The sequence below is a fragment of the Pantherophis guttatus genome, chromosome 3 (assembly GCF_059756535.1).
Source record: "Pantherophis guttatus breed Tessera chromosome 3, ASM5975653v1, whole genome shotgun sequence".
Taxonomy (NCBI): Eukaryota; Metazoa; Chordata; class Lepidosauria; order Squamata; family Colubridae; genus Pantherophis; species Pantherophis guttatus.
This window is the reverse complement of record NC_142065.1, coordinates 147,570,821-147,589,503: the sequence shown is the minus strand read 5'-3', so window position 1 is coordinate 147,589,503 and position 18,683 is coordinate 147,570,821. Positions and strand designations below refer to the sequence as shown.

General features: G+C 38.0%; 1 protein-coding gene across 2 annotated transcripts in view; it reads left to right on the top strand.

The window, feature by feature from the left end:
• Positions 1 to 4,419: 4,419 nt before the first annotated feature.
• The window catches only part of ELOVL2 (ELOVL fatty acid elongase 2), a 38,595-nt gene continuing 24,331 nt past the window's right edge, over positions 4,420 to 18,683 (top strand). For both annotated transcript variants that reach the window (XM_034429134.3, XM_034429132.3), the window contains exon 1: positions 4,420 to 4,497. In XM_034429134.3, coding sequence (XP_034285025.1) covers positions 4,495 to 4,497 — 3 coding nt within the window. In that variant the 5' untranslated portion in view covers positions 4,420 to 4,494. The remainder of the gene's footprint in view (positions 4,498 to 18,683) is intronic.

Here is an 18,683-nt window from a genome sequence, read left to right as displayed (position 1 = left end):
TTAGTGGGAGGACACAAGTCAGCTCTTGTCAAGGCGAACCTTTTTCCTTGCTTTTGGGAAGGGATTTTTTTATCAACTATTTTAGAAAAGGGGGGCTGTCTTCCTGCACTCCCTAAACACACCTCATAAAATTGCCACTTTGCCATTAATTTTATATTTAAACCAGTAATAAGCCTCATCATTTTATTCATAATAAGTTCTTTGGCTGCAAATTTTTGTTAAACCCCTGTAATTCCCTATTCATTTTTTCTGACTTTGTTGGTGGGTAGAATAATTTTATAAACAGTATTCTTACATGTATTTGCAAAGTAGATTTTTTTTCAGTTTTACAAACAGAAAAATACTGTTGCAGAAAGTGCTGTATAAACTGACTAGAAAAGAAGGGGGTCAAATCCCATATTTCTAACATTAAAAAAGCATGTGGTGTGTGTATGGATGGATGCAAAAATAGGGTTCTGTTAATTAAATGAAGGAGGAATATGGTTAGAGTTTGCATAGCTTTTAGTAAGAGAATGATTTCTGGATTCCCATAATTCAAATTGCTAGTTCTGCTGTATGTGGTTGAAGGGCAATGTTAGTTCTGAGTTTGGGCCTATTCGTCATTATTTCCAGGTTTTGGGACAATCCCCTTATTTCCTGGTTTGGGTATATGATATCAATTTTGATTTAGCAAAGTAGCCCCCTTTCTGGCCTTGGACCAATCAAAAACACTTCCAGGGGAGGGAATATGATGTCATATCCAGTTTGGGTCAATGCTACTTTGGGTTCTGTACCAATTGGAAGAGGTTCTGGGGGAGGGAGTATGATATCATATCCAGTTTGAACAAATGGGGAGGATGCGGAGTGATATCACTGATCAAAAATCCTTATAAGCTCCCATTATAAAAAGATATGTACTAGTTATAGAACACATAGAAGCTTCATGGGGCTCAAAGATTCCTTATTCACACTTTATATGGTCTAGTGATTAAGGCATCAGGCTAGAAACCAAAAGACTGTGAGTTCTAGTCCTACCTTAGTCATGAAAGTTGGCTGGGTGACTTTGGGCAGTTACTCTCTAACAGCCCAACTCATCTCTAAGGGATTGTTGTTTTGGTGAAAATAGGAGGAGGATAGAGTATTAGGTATGTTTGCTGCCTTGAGTTACTTATAAAATAATAAAGATGAGTTAAAAATCAAATAAATATTTTTTGTATGTTTGTATGCAGGTATAATAAATGCTGGCATGGGGGTTTTCAATAGCCATTTTTTGGGGGGCAGTGAAAAAGAAGAGAGTTCAAGAAGAAATGTTGTGTGGGTGGAACAAATAAATTGTTTTTATTTCATTCATATCTAGAAATCCAAAACAGATTTCACCTGTGTAGACCAGAAATCTTTGCAGTAAATCATTTAAGAATGGTATTTTGCAGCTCTGCCAATCAAGAGAGAAGTTTCAATTATTGGTGTCCAATTTTGCACAAAAACAGAATATAAAACCATGATTTTTGTGCACTGTCACTGATTTTATGCAGAACAGTATAGGAGAGGCACTAGTCACTGAATAGCTGGCAAATCTTTTTGTGCAGTAAGCTTAGATACAATTAGACAGTAAGCAATTAGGCCTCACTGTTGTTCTGTTGTAACATAATAGTCCAGAGGAAGGACAAAATCCTAGTAGGCATCCTTAGTATAGACTATAGAATATACCCTAAGCACATTTCCACATGACCAGCCATTCTTTTGAAAGTCTAATTTCAAAACCATTATGAAGCAGGAATTGAGTGGGTTATTCTTGCCATTTTACTTGCCAACCAGTCAGAATATACTCTTTCTGGTCAATAAAAAAGCAGAGGTATTAGCCAATCAGTTCTCAGCTATTGATCAATTACTGAGTTCCTCACTGTGCTCTTTTAATTTTGCCCCAACCCTTTTTCCGCAAAAAAGATTAAAGGAAAAATCTGAAGTATCATAACTGTTTACCATGATAATGGTACCATTGGTACCATTGATGGCATTATGTTGTATATGCCCCTTTACCATGCATTTTGCAATTCCCCCATTGCAAAGTTGCCAATTTTATTTTCTAAAAAATAAACCTTACAGGCATGGCATCAGGAAAATGTAATTAAGTGCATTGAAAAGGATGCATGAACAACATTGTCTTAATCACCAGGAGTTTCAGTAATCTGTAAGCAAATTTGAATCTACAGATTGTCAGAAATTGAATGCCCCATTTATTGGCATTTTAACCATTGGGCTGAGAGAGAATACTTGGCCCAATGTCACCCCAACCGGCTTTCATGCCTAAGGTGGGACTGGAACTCACAGCTTCCTGATTTCTAGCCTGGTGCCTTAACCACTACTGTAGCAGATTGCCAACCACTCAGAAAAGCTTTCCTCTGCAAGAAAATGACCCAGAATTGTTCTAATATGCTGATATACTTACACTATTAGAATTGTTGAGATATCTATAATATACCAAGTGCCTTTGCTGTGGCTGGCTGCTCTGCTGACGGAGCACCTCAATTTCATTTTGAACCATAAGTTATTTTATGTTAGCCAACAATATTATATGTACAGTTTGTGGCCAATGGGGAAAATAAGCCTCAAGAGCCAACAGGGAGATGTAGTAAGATTTTCCATCTTTCAGAGACAGGGCTGCCTAGGTTTCCGTACCTCCTCCACAGTTCATTATGTGGAATAGATTATGCCAAACTGTAAATAGTAACCATTTCAGAATAAATTATTCAAATTGAAGCGAGGCTATGTAAATATGCACCTCAGTCACCCTTGATAATATCAACAAAATTAAGTGGTATTGGAGCATATGGATGAAGAAAAAAAATCACCAGGAAACAAAAACAGTGATGTTATTATTATTATTATCATCATCGTCGTCGTCATTATTATTATTATTATTGGTTAATCTTTAGTGAGATTCACAGCCTTTGAGGCTGTTTAATAGCTCAGCAGCTCGAGTCCTAACCAAGGACCTAGGAACTATTAAGGTATCGTTGGAGGATGTAAGCTGTTCTGAGTAAGGTGGTTTTTTCTAGAGTCAAAATGTTCAAGTCCTGCAAATTTAGAATTTCTAAATAGCGGGATAGCCCTTTGGGTATTGCTCCAAGGGCTCCAATTACAATCGGGACAACACACAATTTCTTTTTCCACAGTCGCTCAACTTCTATTTGCAAGTCCTGGTACTTTGTGATTTTTTCTTGCTGCTTATATTATTATTGGTTAATCTTTAGTGAGATTCACAGCCTTTGAAGCTGGTTAATAGCTCAGCAGCTCGAGTCCTAACCAAGGACCTAGGAACTGTTAAGGTATCGTTGGAGGATGTAAGCTGTTCCGAGTAAGGTGGTTTTTTGTAGAGTCAAAATGTTATAATAATAATAATAATAAATTATTATTATTATTATTATTATTATTATTATTATTATTATTCTCTTTTATTCATTAAACATGAATCTCAGTCAACTATTATTATTATTGTTATTATTATGTTGTTGTTGTTGATCATTGCACAGCCAGCCAGATGTTCAGACTGGGTTTGGCATTTTTGTGTACTTATCGAGTCCTTACCAAGGATCTGGGATACGCATGCAGATCTGGATGGCACACAGATCTGGATGTTTGATGGTGTTACAGATACGTTGCAGGATGGAAGCGATTATTGTTGTTGTTGTTGTTGTTGCCTATCCCAGGATTTGATTGATGGATAAAAATGCCAAACCCAGTCTAAACATTTATCTAGCTGTACAAAGAAATAGGAGAATGATGCCGACAGGAGATATAAAGCGTTGATACCTATTGCACTTCCATTATCCTAAAGAGGGATGGGTGAGGTTGTAAGGGATGCTGCAAATTGGCTCCCTCAGCGCAGCCTCGCAGTAGCCGAGCTAGCTAAGACAGCAAAAGGGGCAAGTTCAAATGGGCGCGAGAGGAGCTGCTGCTACGGCCCAACAAGGTCCAGGCGCTCAGTGTGGGCAGACGGCCAGAGAATCCCACCGGGGCCGTCCAGTAACTCAGTCCTGCAGCCCAGAGATGCGGTGATAATCCCTCACACCTTCGCCCCGCCGCCTTCAGTATTCAGGCCGGCGTTGTTCCCGCCAAGACCCCCTTCTCCCCCTCTCCCCCCGCCCCTCCATCCGTCGGCGAGCGAGGAATCTCTTCCCCCCCCGGCCCCTCCCTAGCCCCGCCTCCGCCTCCGAAGTCCCCGCCTGATCCTTGCGGTGGAGAAGACGAGGAGGAGGGGGAGGGGGAGGGGAGCATGGTACGGCCACGGCTTTCCTTAAGCTGCAGCAAGGGAGAAAGCGGCAGAAGAAAGCAGAGGCGACTAAACCCGTTCGAGCACCTGCCAGGCAGCGGAACCGAGGAGGGCGGCAAGCATCGCGCCGCTGCCTCTTCTTTTCTGCCTTCCCCCGTTTGAGGCAGCAGCAGCAGCAGTAGCGGTCGGAACAACCTGTGCCCTGTCGGCCACCGACGAGCGACCCCTCCCTTGTCGGCGGCAAGATGGTGAGTGAAAGGACCGGCTTATTTCTAGCTGGCTGGCTGGCTTTTTCGAGCTAGGTAGGGGATGGGGGCGGGGGGGGGGAGAGCGGGCCTTCGACCAGGATTGCCGCCCTTTCTTTTAAGGATGGAGAAGGGAGCAAAGCGAGCCGGCACACATCGAAGCGTTTGTCTGCCTTCGTCTAAATCGCGCCTCCCACCCCACTCGCTCAGGCAGGTCCCTGGGTCACATTTGCTCTGTTATCGGTGCAGGCAGACTGCAAATACACGCTCCTCCATTCATTCCTGTCAGATATCCCTACAATGCCAGTTATATCAGCTCTCTCTCTCTCTCTGTCCTTGCCTCCCTCCCCCCCTCGCTCTCTCTCTGTCTCTCTCTCACACACACACAAATACACGCACACACTATCTATACAGGCATCTTATTCTCTTACATTTATTGGACTGTGTACATATGCACCATCTATTCTTTTTTTGACATGCCTGTTTCCTTGCCTTTCATATGTGTGTGTGTATGCGTGTGCGTGCACACACACACACACACACTGTATTCTCTCTCACACCCACGCATACTTCTATTCTTTCAATCATTCTTCACACATTTCCCTCAAAAAGGCACATAGAACATATCTTTTCCAGAGTCCTGGGCCCCTTTTGCTCTTCTGCTCCTGCTGTTTTCTGCTTCATACCAACCATGCCTTTTACCTGCTCACTGTGCACATTTCTACCTCAAATCAGCTAATCTCAGTGGCATATAAATTCCAAATATTATTTCCCTCCTGTAATAATCCACTTTTGACCTGTTCTGTTTTATATCTGCATGTCACCCCCTTTCTTCTCTGTTTGACACCTATGCAAGACACAATTTGCTTTGCCTAGTATTGTGTACACTATTCTCATTAATATTCTGCACAGTGCTGCATGTTGCTTCCCTTTCTTACACATGCAAATACTATCTAGGTTGCTTTATACAGCCTGCTGACAGAAGCTGCCCTTCACCTAGGTTTGTACTACAGAGTCATCTTTTCACTGATTCTACAAACTATGCAAAAAGGCTCTCTCCCTCCCTCCCTCTCTCCCTCCTTTCCCCCTTTCTCTTACAAGTTAATTTTTTTCCCAGTGGAAAACAGTTATTCCCTTATTGTCTTTACAGTAGTACTCTCTTGTACTTTCTTTCTTGTAGTTCTTTTAAAGGCATCTCATCAGAACTGGTTTGTTCTGTTTTACAATGTGTATTTCCTGAGATATATATTGAACAGCTTTTATTAAAAATAAATAAATAAAAACAATAGCATTCTGTTATAGGAAGTCATACTAAAACAAGCTTTAAAAATATACTCAATATCTCTCTGATGTGTGAAGACATTTGATTAATATGGCTCCACTAACCCAAACTGGGTCTAAAACAATCTTATGCAGAAATTGAAGAACTCTCAGAGAAATCACTGATTGCCAGTAGTACCGGTACTTCCAAATTATTCTCCCTGTTTGCTCTTGTAACAAAAAGTTTTGAGAAGAAAGGTCATTTAAAAGAAGCCTTTCAACTTATTTCTTTTTTCTGGACCATATCATTCTGCTCAAAGGAGAGTTCCAGTGTCTAGCCAATTCAAGAGAGAAGAGTGTGGTGTTTTTTTGTTTTTTTTTTAGATGCCCTTGCAGAAGAAAGTTTAAAACTGCAAATCCGATAAATTTAAAACATTGAAGGTTTGAATCTAACTCCTAATTTGGGCACTAATTAATGTAACAGTTCCATGGCTGAGAATTGGTATTTCAGAATCATTATTCTCATGTGGATTCTGCATTAGGATCTTTTGAGAGTTATTGAGAATGGCCATATTGTCAGTGGTCTATGAAAAAGTAGTATGTGAGGAAAAAGGAAAATGCTTGGCACTTAATATTTGCAGCATAGGAACTTAATAATAAACATTTATCTTAACCAGGTGGGAAAAATTGTACACATTAAATGATTTCTCAGTTCTAAGAGGAAAACTGCATCATAGTTAAATGACATTTATTTTAGTTGTTCCATCTGTAGCAAACTTGCATTGCAACAGAACAGAATATAGGTAGCTCAGGTATTCTTAGTGCTCTTCTGACCTTGGTTCTTTTCTTACAGACATTTTGTTACCTGACTGGGTAACATAAGCAGTACATCAAGGACTCCATAAACTTTCATTGGCTTTTTTTCCTAGCTATTTAAAAGAGCAAGGATTAATATACAGAGGAAAAAAATAATAAACACCCAGAAACTTGAAATACCCAATTTCAACTAATCTAAATCATGGGGAGGTGATCCTTTCACCCTCAAGGGTTGTATGCAACATCAGCAATGGGTGGTGGGAGTCAAAGACAGAAGCCTTGTGATTGTTGTCTGTGTAAATTCTCAGTGTTGCATTATAGAACTACTGTAATAAGAATAGAGGGAGGAAAGGCAAGTTACACATTTATTCCTAATTGATTTTATTTCTTAAAATGAAATTAAACAAAAAAAGAGATTAGTCTTTGCAAGCCCCCTGGAGGACATGTATTTGGTTTACTTTGAGAGGAACAAACACTCAATCTGAATCCTTTTCAGGTTCAAGAACTTGCCTCCTAGAGTCAATTATTTATGTAGGCAGGGTTTTTTTCCCTAATAATTGCTATTACATTATTGAGAAATGTATCTTTTTTCAACACTTCGTTCTCTTTTCCATACAGCTTTTAAATAATAATTTTAAAACCTACATAAATCTTTAGGATATACTGTGTTTCCCGGAAAATAAGACCTCCCCAGATAATAAGCCCAATCTGACTTTTGAGCTCATGCGTTAAAATAAGCCCCCCCCCAAATAAGCCCTCCATGAAAATAAACTCTTTCCAAAAAATATTAAACTGCATGTACAGCCAGTCCCCGCCATTTCCTTGGGTTAGGGTTAGAGACACAGAGCTGGAAATCAGGTAAGACAGCAAGAGGAGTCCTGTCTTGCTCCACATGCTCAATGTGTAAGAGCCTGTAGTACAGTGGACTAAAGCACTGTTATTAACATCTGCTGCTTGCAATTACTGCAAGTTCAAATCTCACCAGGCTCAAGGTTGACTCAGCCTTCCATCCTTTCAAAGGTAGGTAAAATGAGGACCCAGATTGTGGGGGCAATAAGCTGACTTTGTATAAATATACAAAAGTATGAAGGCTATTGCTTAACGCATTGTAAGCCGCCCTGAGTCTCCGGAGAAGGGCGGCATATAAATTAAAGCAAAAAAAAAACAAAAACCATGCTCCAAAATAATAACACCTCCCCAAAAATAAGGCCAAGCGCTTATTTTGGGGTTCAAAAAAAAATATAAGACAGGGTCTGATTTTCAGGAAAAATAGTAAAATATTTATATGTGAGAGCAAACTATAAAAGAGAATAGCATATATATAGTTTTCACATCAACCATGTTAACATGCCTGTCAACCAATTCAGGACATTTATTAATAAGTCAATTGAGGGGAAAAGAGATTCTGTTTGCTCTTTATTCTCATTCTTAATACAGTACTGTGTGATTCTGTATGTTAGTGGTTACAATAAATGACCTTCCCCAAGATATCATTAATGATAATGTAAATTTAATATATGATGTAATAGCTCTGTTTGCACAATTTGAAATTTTGATTCTAGTAATTAAGAGTTTAAGTAATTAGATAAAATATCTTGCATTCACAGTTACTTAAAGGCGTGGTGGCTTAGTAGCTTAATAACACTGGAGATGGGCTTTGCTTCAGCAGTTTGAATCCTAGCAGTGTGTGGTAGGGTGAGCTCCCTTCACTCGCCTCAGCTTCTGCTTACCAGCAGTTCAAAAGCATGATACATGCAAGTAGATAAATAAGTACCACTTCCATGGGAAGACGAAACGGCGCTTCATGTGTACCATTAGAATCCTGTGACACCCATTTGCAAGGTGGCTTCAGTGGAGGGAGGGGCTTCAGATGATGTTGCAGGAAGCTGTCCATCTTTCTTTCTAGTGCGGAGCTAGCTCACCCCCCGTGGCGCAGCTTGGAAAGCGTGAGAGCATGAGCCAAACAGGGCTAGTGGTCTTACGCAGCCAAATGATTACTATGTATTATCATTGTAATCTCCTGGCTAATGTAACATTGTTGTACACTAAATAAATAAATAAAAATCAGTTACTTGACGTCCCTCAAGACCTATACAGTCTTTGGGGAATTATATTTTGAATAACACAAATATGTTCCATACTTATTTGTCAATCAACCAATTAAACAATAAGACTATAATTTCATACTCTTCAGATTAGATTTAAATTTGAACAACTTGCCTATGATTCTTTTTCAAATAGTACCATAAGTAAATCTTAGATATCTGAATTTAAATCAAATCTAATGAATTTGAAATTGTTATATAAAATTCAAATATGTTGGCAATTTCAGACTATATTGGCTGAAGCTAATATATACTAGATAACTCATGCCCCTTTGGATCATCATTTTAAAAAATACTTTGTTACATAAACAGAGAAACAGAATGACTAAGGGCAGGAAAAAAAGTGGGAGTGGGAGCAATTTCCAAACTCCTGCTGGCTTCTCCATTGAGTTCCCTTGTGGGAATCTGTCAGGAAGCATCAGAAATATCCCTCCCTCCCTCCCTCCCTCCTTCCTTCCTTCCTTCCTTCCTTCCTTCCTTCCTTCCGTCCTTCCTTCCTTCCTTCCTTCTTTCCTTCCTTCCTTCCCTCCCCCCCCTCCCTCCCTGGGAAACGGTCACAGAATGTTGAAAATGAAGATCATGGAAGCTCAGCAGACAGTCCAGCAGCAGCCAGCAGCACTGAAACAGCCACAAAATCTTCAAATTTCATTCCCTTAGGAGTCATGGATCCCAGATTTTGGATACATTATGTACATTAGTACATTTAAGATACGTTGGTTCAAACCTTTTTACCCTATGATGGACCGTTTCACCCAGTAAAAGATGATGATGAGAGTTTTAGTAGTATATAGTTAATTGATTAAGAGAAAATCTGACAGCCTTACAACTTCATGGCTAAATTGCATTTCTCTAGTTATGATCCAACGATTTAACCATTATGCTACACTGGGCACCCTGGATTCCAAATTAGGCTTTTGTAATAACCTATGGAAGGCGTTGCTGCTTTTACCTTACACAGCAAGAATTTTAATAGGGTGGAAAGAATTAATTTGCTTCATTTTTCTTTGATTTGAAATTCATACATAGCACATGCATGATTGGGTATCATATTTTTCCAATAGTGAAAGTACACAAGAAATCTGGGTTACACTGCACCATTTTTCAACAAAGTCAAGACTTAGAATGGATATATTTCACACATTTCTGGCAATGCAGCTAGAGTATATGAACTAGGGAGGTCCACAGATTAATTTTTCTATGTAAATATCAACTGAAACCATCACCCATTAAATAGCGTTGCACAAAAGCATTTTTTGAATGGCAGAACTGTTGTTCATTTCAACTGCTTAAATCTCTCTGGTCACAGAGATAACATAAGTTTATTGGGGAGGCAAGATTTTATATACCGGAGATATTTTGCTAATTAGGAATAAATATCTGAGAATAAGTACCCAGCTTTATGCCTGGAAAAGTGTTCTGGGAAGTTTGAAAATTCGTTTGTAATAAATACATTTCCATTCTCTAGATTTTGGATGTTTTTTTGAACCCACAATCTAGTGTTATTAGCCTCTGTGTCACAACCTTACAGTACAAAGATAGACAGTTCCATACCCAAGTGACCATCTAATCTAAAATTCGGTCTGAAATAAGGTAATAGGAAAGATTACGCTAAACAGGAAGCATATGAACTTCTTCCAGTTTACACATAACAACAAAATAAAAGCAAATAACATTTTTTCCCTTCAGTTTCTCCTGCTGAACCTGCTACTTTTACTTTCTTCAACAGTTTCACAAGACCATTTTTTCAAATGTCAAATTGTCTATTTAATTTTACTTACAAATCGTAAGCTTAGAAGAGATGCAATTGATCCTCATCTAGTTTTTAATAATGGAGAAAGAATTTATTTTTCAGTGTTTATTTCATCAGCTCAAATTGCAATCAGTAGCCAATTTGCTGCCTTTCCCCTATAAATATTTTTAATGGCCAGCATTATTTAGGCAGAATTACTTTGCTCCTTGTAACTTTTGCTTTAAAATCTGAACAGAAACTTTCTAAAGAGTGGCCTGGTGGTGGTAATTGAAAAACTGGCAGCAATTTGAAAAGGGGAGGGGAAAATGCTGTTTCAAGAAATTGGCATTCAATAGTGGTAGTCTTGCCGGATTTGCTTCTAGATTCATTGGGGTAGATGCACTAACTGAATGAATTATATTTGTGGTTGTTTCTCTGGGGAGCATTTGTTTGTGCAAAAGATGTTTTATTTAGCTCTATTTTTTGATTGGAAGATAGTATTTTATATGCCCCCAAAGATATTTATATGCCGCCAGACATCTGACTACATTTACTCTATTGCAGTCCAACTAAATTCACGAAATCTAAAGATTTATATATGGTCTAAACTATAACATTGGGCAGCAATTCACAACTAAGTAATCAAAGTCTTGAACATATCTTAAATATGTTTGTAAAGTTTAGATATGGTGCTTACTGACATTTAAAACTTTTCACAGATAATCTTGTTATAAATTATTATATAAACTCTTTCTTGAAGTTAATGGGGGGATATATAGTCTGAAAATTGCAGTCTAAATACAGCATTTTCTCCAATACCTCTGCATTTCATATATCTCTGTTGTTTTTTCTAATTTGATCTAAATTGCTGCAAATTTTCCTGATCTAAATTGAAAGCATCTCAGGGTTACATTTCAGGGAGCTGTGTGGCTTTCTTTTTATTCTTTTTTTTATTTTATTTTTAAACATAACAAAACATAAAAGCAACCATCATTCAATACAATCACAGAAAGTGTGTCGATTGGTTAAAATTCTTTTGTGCTTAATCTCAAATCCAAGATTGCAAATCATTTAATTTCTCTTATTTGACAATTTTATATATCCCTTTATATTATTATTCTCATTTAGCAATTGTTTAACAAAGGCTTATCTCCCATAAGAAAACACTTCATATATTTTGTCATTACCTTGATTTCATATTTCATACGTCATCTCCATTATCTAGCCATTGATAAAACAAATCCCATATCAAATACTGTAGTATTGTTTGTCTTCCTGTTCTCTAATTTCAAATGTCAATGTACTCATTTTGGCACATTCCATAATTTTCTTAATAACTTCATCATCAGTAGGTATTTTCTCTTTTTTCCAATTTTTAGCAAATACAATTCTAGCCACTGTTAAAACATTCACAATTAAATATCTCAATTCTTTATTATATATTTCTGGTAAAATCCCTAATAAAAATATCTATGGTTTAAAGTCAATATGTTTCTTTGTCATTTTTTCTAACCATGTGTGGATTTTAGTCCAATATCTTTTAGCTTCTGCACATGTCCACTACATATGCTAATATGATCCTGGAGTCTGATGACATTTCTAACATTTCTCCGATTTGTTCTTGAACATTTTGGCTATTCTCCTCAGGGGTAGATGCCACCTGTAAAACATCTTATATAAATTCTCTTTATATGATGTAGATATTGTCATTTTATAATTTTGCAACCACAATTTTTGCCATTTCTCTAAATCAATCCCATGGCCAAAATTTTTCCCCTATGCTATCATTGTTTCTTTAACTTGTTCTTCTTCCAGTTTTACCTCTAATAAATAACCATATAATTTTTTAATTACATAGTCATCAGAACCCATTAAGATCTTATCTAAATTAATCATAACATCATAAAAACCTCGTTTAAAATCTTCTTCATATCTAGAACGTATTTGCAGATAAGAAAACCAATCCATCTTAAAACCTTGTTCTTCCAGTTCTTGCTTCGATTTAAGTTCACCCTTTTCATCCATTAATTCACTGTCTAACAATTTGTTCCCTTCTAAATATTACTGAATATGAAAATGCTTCAATTGTTGATACCCAGACTGGAATTTTCAAATAGTGTTGTTTTTTAATCTTCTCCCAGTTTAATAGCAAAGCCTCACGTATATGATGTCTTCTAAAATACCCTTGTATTTTTGTTCCTTTATACCATAAAAAAGCATGCCACCCCATCAACAAATCATGACCTTCTAAATTCAATAATCTAGTATTTCTTAACGTTATCCATTATTTGATCCACATCAAACTTGTCGCTTGATAATAAAGTTCCCAATTAGGTAGACCAAACCCCCCTCTCATTCTAGCATCTTGTAATAACTTTAATTTTATTCTCGCTTTCTTTCCCTGCCAAATATATTTTAACACCATTTTATTCAAATCTTCAAAAAAGTCTTTCCCCAATCTAATTGGAATTGTCTGGAACAAATATAAAATTCTAGGCAAAATATTCATCTTAATAGTTGATTCTTTGATTGGAAGTTGATATCCTTCCAATCAAAGAAAGCTGTAATTTTTCCCATTTCGCCAAATCTGTCCCTATCTGTTGTTTAAGTTTATTATAATTATTTTCTTCTAGTGCACTACATCTTGCTGTCAAGTATATCCCCAAATATTTGACTTTATTTGTGACCTGCATCTTTGATATATCCGCCAATTTTTCTTTTTGCTTTACCAACATATTTTTAGTCAGAATCTTTGTTTTGTCTTTGTTGATTTTCAAGCCAGCTACTTTCCCAAACTCTCCAATTTTGTCTATCAGTGTAATTATTGATGTTAATGGATCTTCAAGAATAAAAACCAGATCATCTGCAAATGCTTGCAATTTGTATTCTTCTTTTCGTATTTTCATTCCTTTTATGTGTCTTGTTTTTCTCTAATATTTCTATTTAGCACTTCTAGTGTTAATATAAACAACATAATAAATATAAATAAATAAATAAATAAATAAATAAATAAATAAATAAATATAAATAAACATAATAAATGTACCAGTATTTGTTCATGTTGCTTTTTAATATGAACTTCTTGTAGGCAAATTATATCAAATTTTAGTTTCTCTAATTTGTGGAATATCTTTCTTCTTTTAACAACTGAATTAAGTCCATTTATATTTATTGCAATCAATTTTCTCTCTTTATATTACTTTAAATTGAAAGTCTCTGATTGCATCGACTCACTGTCCTTCTATTCTTCTTCCGGAGCTGTCCCAACTTCAGCAGCTACTATGGCTGCCACCCTGCTGTTAGAAAAAGGGCTTCTCCTGGATCAAGCAGGGACTTTGCAGTGTCCCTGGGATTGTCAGGATGTGCCCTCCACTATCACAGTCAAAACAAGACTGTGAGGTCCAATAAGGACGGTCCAACAGCAAGGATTTTGGTGGCAATCCTGGAGCCCAGGAATCCTCCGACAGTTCCGTTGTGATGTCAGCTCCTCCCCAATTCACTTTCATTTTATTCTTAAAGCTCCATTTCTATGTAATTAATAATAAGACAGAATAAACATGCCTGTAAAAAGAATACTTCTTCCACTTATAAAACACAAAATTACAGGTAGTCCTCAACTAACAACAGTTCATTTCGTGACCATTCAAAGTTACAACAGCACAGAAAAATGTGACTTACGACCATTTTTCACACTTACAACCGCTGCAGCATCCCCACGGTCACATCAGAGGTGGTATTCAGCCGGTTCACACCAGTTTGCGCGAATTGGTGGTGGGAATTTGGCCCCGGTTGCTGAACCGGTAGCGATGGCTGGCTGGCCAAGCCCCCGAACTGGTCGCCGCTTGCTCACCCCGTCCACCATGTTCTTCACGCACGTGTATCCCATGCCTTGCAAGTCCAATGGGATGCGCATGCGCGAAGAACATGGCAGCGACGGCAGCAGCTTTTTCCGCCGGTACTTTTCGGCGACCTGCAGCCAGCCGCCAGGTCTTCGAGAGCCGCTTTGCAGCTGTGGCATAAAGTCGTAAAATGGGGCAAACTCACTTAACGAATGTTTCATTGAGCAACATAAAATTTTGGGCTCAATTGTGGTCGTAAGTTGAGGACTACCTGTAATTGTGCCAACCTCTGCAGAATCCTTGTGACACTCATTTTATCTGGATGGGGAGGAACAGGCTCAAGCTCAACCCTTCCAAGACTGAGTGGCTGTGGCTCCCGGCATCCCGATATAGTCAGTTGACTCCATCACTGACTATTGGGGGCGAGTCATTGGCCCCCACAGAGAGGGCTCGCAATCTGGGAGTCCTCCTGGATATGCAGCTGTCCTTGGAGGAACATCTGACGGCTGTAACCAGGGGGACCTTTTGTCAGGTTCGCCTGATTCGCCAGTTGCGGCCCTTTCTTGATCGGGATTCCCTGTGCACAGTCACTCACGCCCTCGTCACCTCTCGCCTTGACTATTGCAACGCTCTCTACATGGGGCTCCCCTTGAGGAGCACCCGGAGGCTCCAGCTGGTCCAGAACGCAGCAGCGCGGGTAGTGACGGGAGCAGCATGGCGCTCCCATGTAACACCGCTCCTGCGCGAGCTGCACTGGCTCCCAGTTGTCTTCCGGGTGCGCTTCAAGGTGTTGGTTATCACCTTTAAAGCGCTCCATGGCATAGGGCCTAGCTATCTTCGAGACCGCCTGCTGCTACCGACGACCTCCCATCGACCTGTGCGCTCCCACAGAGAGGGCCTCCTCGGGGTGCCATCAGCCAGACAATGTAGGCTGGTGACCCCCAGGGGGAGAGCCTTCTCTGTGGGGGCACCTACCCTCTGGAATCAGCTCCCCCCAGAGATAAGGAGAATCCAAGACCTCAGTGCCTTCCGTCGCGCCCTTAAAACCCATTTATTTAAACAAGCCGGGCTGGCTTAAGATGAAATTTTTAACTGTTTTTAAATGTTTTAAACGTTTTTAATTGGTAAATGAGTTTTAATTGGGCCAAATTTATATATCTTTTAATTGTTTTTAATGTTTGTTCTGCGTGTTTTTTAATCTGGCTGTACACCGCCCTGAGTCCTCAGGGAGAAGGGCGGTATAGAAATCTAATATAAAATAAAATTAAAAAAAAATAAATCTGTAAAATTAAACTTTGTTTTCCGTGAGGATTTCTTTATAAAGGAAGCTACGTAAACCTTCAAAAATGGTGTTCGCCAGCCATAATTTTTAAACCTTTTATTTATTTAAATTTACCAGCTGCCCAACTCCAATGGACTTTGGGGGATTTTCAACAAATTATTCCATTATCGTAGATAAAAATGTAGTCTGGTTACCAAAGTATTGCAGTGCAATAATAAGCATATAATTATGTCATATTCTAATTTAAGCATCTTAAAAATTACAAAATTTCATAACTCTCTGAGCAAGATAGATAAAGTAATAAAACAATTGCTACTGAAGTATTTTGATATAGCCTTATATCAGTTACATCTGAGCTTTTCCAAGTATTAGGAATAGCAGGCTGTACCATCTCTGCACCTTAGCCACCTTGTGATGTATGTATCTAAAAACATACATTTATATTTTTTATCAAAGAAGGAATGAGCATAGCATTGTGATCTTTTGTGGCAGAGCAAAACTTCAGTTAAGGAGTGTGAAAAAGAAAATCTTTCATCAGCAGGAACAGGCAGTGCAGTTTCTGGCAATTAATCCTAATCTTTGGGACATGGGGCTACAAACAGGCGACCAGGATAGCAACAAAGAAACCTACTTAAACATAGAGCTTTCTTTGTCTTAAGTTTCAGATTTGAATTATTGAAAAGTTTAAATTTCCTTTCCTTTCCTTTATCCTGAAAAGGTCTGTTCTGAACCATCAGAAGTATCCAGTGTACAAACTGTGTGTCCAGTATTATAGCATGGATTAAAATGAAAGAAGATGAGAGGGAAAACCCACTTCTCAGGGAATATTTTCCCCGTTGTTCCCATTCATCTAAGGAAACTTAAATTACATAAACCTAAAATGTATATAAACAGCAGTACATTCACTTACCAACTGAATATATTAATAATTAATATTTATTGTTGGGTCTGCAGATGGAAAAAGGTGGAGGGGAAATTGTAACCATGAGTACCCAGCTTTGACTGGTTTATTCCTATTTTGTTAATCGCAGTTAATTTACTAAGCTTGAATATCTACGTTCTCTATTAATCTTATGCACCTTCATTGACCCTTATACACCTTCAATCCATTTTGTGCATAAGGGTCAAGAACAAAAATAGGGATTTGCCATATTTCTTAGCAAGAAAATGTCTGTGGTGCAGCACAATTTGACATTTGCTATTTTTCACCTGATCTTTGTAATCTTATAGTTTTTTTGGGGGGGGGGTGACAGGAAGGTAATCTCCTACCTCCACATTCCCCCTTTCAACCTGCTTGCCAGTCTCTTGTGCCAACTGGCAAGCTGCGAATTCATACTTTGAAATCAACACCTCGTTGAGGGAGAGATACTTTAGAACATAGCAAAAAGAGATTTCCCAAGGGAAATTTCCTCCTTTCTACTTGGAAGAATGTTTGTTCTTTTAGTACCAGGGAAAAGGAGCAAAAACATTCCAAGGTCAATTAAACAGGAGGGAGAGATATGATTCTTCCCCCTCCCCCTCCAATTAAAATTGGAATTTGCGTGTAGAAAGATTTATCTGAGTAACAAATCTGAAAGCAATTTGATTCAAGATCATTGGTACTTGGAGGAAATTAGTTAAGAACTAAACTATGTTTAATTTCTGTTGTCTGGAATTTATGTTGTCTACATGTGCTCAGTTTTGTGTTGGGTCATTGGTGTTGTCTGAGCTTGATTGTTTTCTTGCAGATGTTTCATTACTAAACTATGTAACATCAGTACTAGAAGGGAGTGGGATTTGCTCTTATTTTATGTACTAGTGGTTTGTCTGTCAGTGTTGGTGGGAGTGGTCTTGGTGGTTCCTTGATTAGGTTGCTTTTTTACTTATTTGTTTGACTTGATAATTCCTTGATTGGGATACTGTTCATTTCTTGATTGTTGGTCTAGTGTTAATCTTGGAGTCTCATCTGTATGTTGATTGCTGGTGAGGAGGTGTTTGGGGCTTTTTGTTTCCTTTTTGGCTTTTTTATTGTTTCTTTTGAATGGTATGTATATGTTGTTTATGTCTATGTACCTGTTGATGGCTGATTTGTCTGAGTGCCAGGCTTCCAGGAATTTTATAGCATTTTTCACACATGGCCTAGTCTACGATGCTCACAATTGCCCATTTGGATTCTTTTTATTGAATAGCCCGAAGGCCTTTTCAAAAAAAAAGAAAGAAAGAAAAGAAAAAGATAAAACAAACAGTTACAGAAATAAAAGTCTAAAAGTATATGATATATGACATTTAAAATTTAACAATATCGAAGTTCAATAACTAGATTTCCAAAACTAGATATCCCAAATAAGATAGCTCCTCTCTAACTCAGCTCATCTTTCTTACAATCAATGAAATTCTTTTCGATATAACCGGCTCGTATTACTGTCATCCTTTTAAGATATCGAGTGATAGCCCTTACCAGGGGAGGAGAGTCTGCCTTCAATAGAAATGATAATTTATGCCTTACATTCCAGTGGGGAAATTTATTTATAATTGGGGACAGATATTGTTTTCTTACTTCCTCATACAACCTACATTCAAATATTATATGTGCCGTATCCTCCACGACGTAACAATTGCCCATTTAAATCTATGGTTAAGTCTGTCCATGTGGTGTGAAATTAAGGACTTTCCATAGTATCTTCTGACTGCTGGTTGGTGTTCAGAGTGTTTTCTGTACCTTGAAATCTTTTTTACACCAGAGTATCTCAAAATTAGAAGTACAGTAGAACCTCGGGTCACGAACGCTTCTGACCATGACCAAATCAAGTTCCAACCAAGAAAATTCACAATTTTTTTTCCCATGGCCTATTTCTCCTTCCACGCCATTTTTTTTTTGTAAGCGCCAAATTTCCAAAATTAGGTTCGGGTCACAACCAAATCGGTTTGTGACCAAAGTTATGGAATGAATTATGGTTGCGACCAGAGGTTCTACTGTACTTTAATAAATTTATTTATTTATTTATTAATCATATTTGTATACTGCCCTACTCCCGAAGGACTCAGGGCGGTGAACAGCCAAGATAAAATACAAAGACATACAAAAGTTAAAAAACTATTAAAAACAGATTAAATAATTTAGGCTCAAAAAACAAAATTTAAGACATCCAATTTATCTAAAAAACATTTTAAAACCCAAT